Source organism: Sesamum indicum, linkage group LG3 (genome assembly GCF_026168435.1).
Source record: "Sesamum indicum cultivar Baizhima isolate 11 linkage group LG3, ASM2616843v1, whole genome shotgun sequence".
NCBI lineage: Eukaryota > Viridiplantae > Streptophyta > Magnoliopsida > Lamiales > Pedaliaceae > Sesamum > Sesamum indicum.
The window spans coordinates 4,825,061-4,831,313 of NC_142659.1; the positions used below are offsets into that span (position 1 = coordinate 4,825,061).

Below are 6,253 nucleotides of genomic sequence, written 5' to 3' on the forward strand. Positions count from 1 at the left end.
TGTCCTTGCTTCATGGCATCCTGTAATACATGTTGACATATGCCCCAAAATATCATTATAGGGTTTTGTGTCAATATTCCACATATTATAAAAAAAAAAAGGATTATTCCTATATTATAAATTATTAAATTTAAATATCATAAAAAAATAATACTATTTAGTATTTATTATAGTTAAACAAATTCATTGCGAAAATTTAAGTTTTGGATATGGTAAACTAACATTTATCTTAATTTTATTCATAACTAAAATTTTTACCATAATTTTTAATTGTAGTTAATATTTCGTCGTCGTCGCTCGAAAAAATAATTATTAATAGCTGTAGCAGAGTTATGATTAATTAGTATTCATTATAATTTTTTTACTTCTAATCATTATGAAAGACCTTAACAAAAAATTGTATTCTTCTAGTTGTGATTAATACAGATCAAGTCGCTCACACACGGGCAGATAATATTATGCTGGACATCATCCATAATTTGCCTCCACTACAAGGCACAGAAGACTCGATCACTCTGAGGGGAGACCCCTACACCAATAGGAGGGTGTATGATATATTTCGGTTTTCAGGCCCAAAGGTAGGTTGGTATTCTCTCCTTATGGGCCCATTCAAAATTCTCAAAAATTCGTTTATCTTATGGCTAGCTCTACATGAACGACTCTCCACCAGGGATCGTTCGTGGTTACAACAGCTTAATTGGGATTGTGTTCTCTGCTCGAGGGGTACATCGGAGACTCACCAACACTTGCTATTTTCGTGCCCTTATTCAAAGCAGTGTATTCGAATCTTACACAGGGAGGTCCGATTTTCATGGACAAACAGAGGATGGATGATTGATGTGATGATTGCTGCGCGAAAGTGGCGGGGAAAGCACGTGGTTAACGCCGGCTATCGCAACCTATTAGCATCTCTAGTATATCACATTTGACAGGGCGCAATAGGAGGAAATTTCAACAATTAGATCGAGACCCGTCGGCAGTAGCTAAGATTATTCTAGACGAAATTCGATTACGTATACTTAGTGCAGAATTGGTGAATAAAATTAGTACGAGAGCATTGTATAGATTATGGCAAATTTATACAAGATCAGCCATATGACTGTACATTACAATTTTTCTTAATGCAATTTACCTTTATCGAAAAAAATGCTTCTTGGAATTACTAAAAATATGGGGGGTAATTTTAATTTTGGTCCCCTGAATTAGTCATATAAATCGATTTTGGTATTCCATGTTTTGATCTCGTCGAACTTGTTCCTTAAATTTTCTTAAAAAATGATCAAAGTTAGTCTTTTCCTTTAGTTGACCGTCTAAACTAACGAAAAGGCTGTTTGGAGGGAAGAAATGGCGATAAAGGCAGAATAAAAGGTCATTTCTAGTATGCGATAATTTAAATTTGGTCCCCTGAGTTAATCATTAAATTAAAAAAAAAGATTATTCCTATATTATATATAAATTATTATGATTTATATATCATAAAAAATGATACTATTTAGTATTTATTACGGTTAAACAAATTCATTGCGAAAATTTATGTTTTGATTATGGTAATTAACATATCATGATTTAATCCATAACTGAAACTGTTAAAAAAATACAATTAATAATAGTTATTTGTTAATTACTAATATAATAATTGTTATATGTCTTGTGATAACTACAATTATTAAGTTTTATTTTTTACTTTTTATGAAATGTCTATAACGAATAGTTCATTGCCATGTTTACGAGTTTTATAGATTTTATTTTTATAATGAATTGATGAAAAAGTTCTTAAGAACTGTACTGATACTTAATTTTTTAAAAAAACATTATTAACTAAGTGGATAATTTTATAATTTTTCATCTACTTTATTCATTTTTACAATTTTTTAAAAATAAAAAAAAAGTACATAAAGGGCAAAGTTAATAATTTTAAATTTTTATCTATTAATTACATAATTTTATCAAATATTATAAAAATATATAATAATTTTTTAAATAATAAAAAATATTTATAATTATATCAAATTTCAAACCAACTCATTCTAACTTATTTTATTTTAAGAATTATCATTTCAATTAGTAGAAGTATTCAACGGAGAAAATCAATAACTTGCTACATATAATATATTGTTTCTATCACACAAAACTTTCATAAAGAACTTACAGTAATCACACAAAATCTTCATGGGGATCCATTCACATCGTCCGATGTCAAAGGCTCACCCTCAAGCAGTGGAAGCCTAAGAATTATTATACCTAATATTGACAAAAGGATTCAACCAGTCGGATTAATGCTATCATAATAAGAAGGCCTAAATTGCAACCAACATTTAACTTAATCAAAAAGGCTGAAGCCCATGTCATCATCCGACTCCTCCGCCGGTTCCTCTTTCTTCTCCTCCACCTGTGCAGCAGCTGCAGGAGCAGCACCAGAATCGGCAGCAGCAACGGGAGCAGCCGCCATAGCAAACTTGCTGGGATCCTGATAATTTACATAGAATTAAGTAATTAGACGAGCGTGTCACGAACCAAATGACAGAATTCACTACTGGGCTTGCAAATTATGAATTCCTAGAGAAGGATACAGGTACATACCGCAAGATATTCCTTGACTTTATCAGCTTGAGGGAAGGAATAGTCGGTTTCGACTGCAACAGACAGAAGATTCTTGTATGCATTAATGAACATGTGGGGTGCAGCTGCAAGAGTAGGGTACGTGATAGCAAGTGACAATGAAGCGACCATGGAAACACCCATGGCAAACTTCTCAACTAGGTCATCTTCTGTCAAATCAAGAACCTCAGGGCTGAAAACAGATCCACTTTCATAAACAGAGAGCACAATCAGACCGTAAGAGAAGGGTCTAATTCCAAGTTTAGAGAGCAATGCAGCTTCAGAGGAACCAACTTTTTCACCCTTCTTGATAAGCTCCACCGGAGTGATGATCTCCACAGTACCCTTGTTGATCTTGGTTGGAATGTTGAGAACCTGCAAGGAGACACCATAAGATACTGTCTAAAAGAAAAATAAAATACTCCCTTGAAATATCAAGTCAATATACATATATAAAGACCTGAAAAAAAGACGTTTGTGATGGATCTAGGCCAGTGTTTCCAGGTGGAACAACGACATCGATCGGAGCCACCAAACCAACTCGAGCTGGTGCTCCAACCTGTTGACAATTAATAAGATGGGCACATCAATGCTAGCAATCATGAAATATTAATATTATATTGTTGATGTAAACATACACACACACACACAGACAACAGGCATCAACTTTGGCATTCATAACATATTACCTCGTTAACTAAAAAACACACGCGTCATGCATCATTTCTAGCATAAAAACAGAATTCAACTGAATAAGTATACACGAAGAACGAATAGAAGTGAACACGTATATAGTGTTCACCTTGTATTTTGCAACCTCCTCACGGACTTCCTTCAAGTCACCCTTGGTGAAGATCAACCCAACATTTCCCTGTCCAAGGAGGGCAAAAGAATCAAAATAAAAACTAAAAGGAGATTGAGATTTCACCCACGTTCCCATTAAAATGAAGACATTGTACTTAAAACCTAATACTCTTTCTCAAACTTTTCAAAATTCAACAAAAAGAATAGCTGCAAACCGACGCAAACATCACGAACATGAATTTCTGATATTTATCAGAGAGCCTGTAATTCGTTTCTTAAGCATCAAATATCGAATACCGAAAGCATTGCAAACAATCCATGAACGCTGAGGGTACAGTGAAATATATACTCAAAATCCTTTTCCTCTTATCCTCAAGACAACAACATACTCTCGCCTACCACCATGAACATCGATAAATTACAAACACAACATGAAAAGAAAAAATAACAAAGACATGCAAATACAACAAGCTTCAGACTTACAACAAGGAGAGGAATAAGGTTGAGAATATCCGCGTTTCCAGTCTTCTCAGCGTGAATTCTAATACTCCTCTTCATCATAGTATTCTTGCCCATGAGGACCACGGAATCCCCTCTCAAACCCTTCCTGATATTCTGCAGCTGATTCGATCCAACGTTGTCCGCCGCCGCGACCAAAATCTGAGTGTGATCATCGATCAACTGACAGAGTTTCCGATCATAAGCGATCTTCTTGTCTGCCTTGGAAAGCTTAGGAGCCATTGACACAACTAAAAGTGCTATATATGCACTCACAAAAACAGTATAAATGTAAGAACGACAGGGCCAAAACGAGGGCCAAGACGCAGCGGCTGTGGCCAGGCAAGGCGGACGGCGACGGTGCCGTCACTTTAACCTCTTTAGTTCAGAGTTGGGGTGATATTTGGGAGTAAAAGCTGGAGAGATAAAAACCTAGTTTTACTGCTGTGAGAGGGGTGAAATGTGGGATATGGGAATTTTATATAAATAGTTGACCTAAATTTGACGGTTTTGATCAAATTTCGCTTGTTGGATCATTGGCTGTGGGCTCGTTACTTTATATTGGGGTTTACAACTGGGTAAGCTAATCATGTGCCTCATATATGTATCTAAATACTAATAACGACCTATAAATATTCCGTTTTTAAACCTGATTATTCCGTTTAAAGTTCAAATGAAAGTATACAAAAATAAATTAAAATTAATATTAAAGCAAATATTCACTTATTTATACGATTACAACGTACAACTCCAAAATTTTGAGAAATTGACCTTGTCAAATTATAAAATAATATTCAGCCAGCTTAAAAGATATTTAAAATTTTATACCATGTAATATATTAATAATTTATAAACCGGTCCAAAGTAAATAAGAGGTTGGCCACTAATTTTAAAATTTTAATTAATTATTTCAAAATAAATTGTTATTAGTAATATTTTATGAATTTTGAAATCTTATTTATCAAAATATAGTTTCAAAAGATGTAATAAAATATTTAAATTTATTATTTGAAATAAATATAGGCAAATAAGTCCGGTTGCCGACTACTTTATTATTTATTGGTTCCACTCGTCAACTTCAAGAATTCATCTCTTCCAACTGAAAAGTATTTCGCTCTTTTCCGTATAATAACAACAGCACCGAGCGCGCGCTCTCTCTCTCTCTCTCTCTCTCACCCTTTGGTGTGTGAATCTTGCTGATAAACTTAAAGTTGAGCTTTTTTTTCCCTGTGTCCCTTAATTTTGATCACTGCTTTAACATGGCTGAAAATCCCATTTCAGGTTTATGTGCACAAAGATTTGCAGAGTAATAGTTTCATGTAGTTGTGTTGGGGGATGAATGATGACACGGGATTTGATAAAAGATGGGATTTGGTTATTGTAATGACTGTTTATGGTTTATGGTTTCTTGAATTGGGGTTTTTTTGATTTGCTTAATGAATGAGCATCACATGTTGAATTGAGTTTCTTTTCTTGGATGTAAATCTGTTGGGATTTCTCAACTGTTCAATCTTGAACCGAGCTGACAGCTTTCTTGGATGATCTTTCTTAGATGAACAGAACAGGAATCAGGTGTAGTGGAGTAAGCATTTGAACCTGATCTTGATGTTTGTTGTATTGCAATCAAGAATACGTACAACATAGATGTTTGATCTTAACCTATGCATATTTATTTGTTAGAACTTAGAAGCTGTTAATGGGCTTCTAAATCAAGTCAAACCAACTTATATTCGTGAGTAAATCAACTCATTAACTATTTATTGTGTTTTTGTTACTTAGTTGAACTCCCCAAATTTGTTAACTTATTCATACCAAAAAAAAAAAAAATTCTGGTTTTGGTCTATTATTAACATGTTAATATAAAATTATTTATACTCTTACTTTTAATTATTATCATTTTAATATTTATTTTTATCTTATAGTGCCTCATCTTATTTTTGTAATATTAATTATATGTAATTATGTTTCTTACTTTGTCGTTTTTAATGAATATCTTTTTGCTTCTAAATGTTTTTAAGATTGATATGGTCAGAAGGTGTTCGAGAAGGTTTACAAAAAAAAGAAGGACAGCCAGTGGAGCGGCCCGAGGGCGGAGGAGGTCATGGTAAGTAATTAAAAAACTTACGCAATTTATTCTTTTAATTTTATATTGTTCTTTTTAATCTAATTATTTAACATGTTCGCAAGAGATATTCTTGAGAATGATAGAGGAACACTAGAAATAGCAGAACAACAATGAAGAGCCTCCATTGTCCTTTCAAGGCTTTGTGGCCCCGGACGAGCAGCAGGTCTGGATGTCAGTAACGGGTGGCCGGAAGAGGGGCCAAGTACTTGGTCTCGGCTCCAAGGCCCA

At 34.0% G+C, this 6,253-nt stretch overlaps 1 protein-coding gene across 1 annotated transcript; it reads right to left on the bottom strand.

Annotated features, from left to right (window-relative positions):
* Window positions 1–2,132: 2,132 nt before the first annotated feature.
* On the bottom strand, window positions 2,133–4,338 carry LOC105157441 (large ribosomal subunit protein uL10). The gene is made up of 5 exons (XM_020692876.2): window positions 3,886–4,338; window positions 3,401–3,469; window positions 3,059–3,157; window positions 2,581–2,973; window positions 2,133–2,467 (listed from the first exon to the last, which is right to left on the bottom strand). Exons 1-5 carry the CDS (start codon window positions 4,141–4,143, stop codon window positions 2,321–2,323), a joined length of 966 nt encoding a protein of 321 aa, XP_020548535.2. The 5' UTR covers window positions 4,144–4,338; the 3' UTR covers window positions 2,133–2,320.
* Between the last annotated feature and the right edge of the window lie 1,915 nt (window positions 4,339–6,253).

Excerpts from the sequence above, each read along its gene's own strand:
- LOC105157441 (XM_020692876.2), bottom strand. The coding sequence starts at position 4,143 with ATGGCTCCTAAGCTTTCCAAGGCAGACAAGAAGATCGCTTATGATCGG. Across the intron at positions 3,470-3,885 it reads ACCTTATTCCTCTCCTTGTT|GGAAATGTTGGGTTGATCTT; the intron begins GTAAGTCTGAAG and ends CTCCTTGGACAG. Across the intron at positions 3,158-3,400 it reads AGGAGGTTGCAAAATACAAG|GTTGGAGCACCAGCTCGAGT; the intron begins GTGAACACTATA and ends AATTGTCAACAG.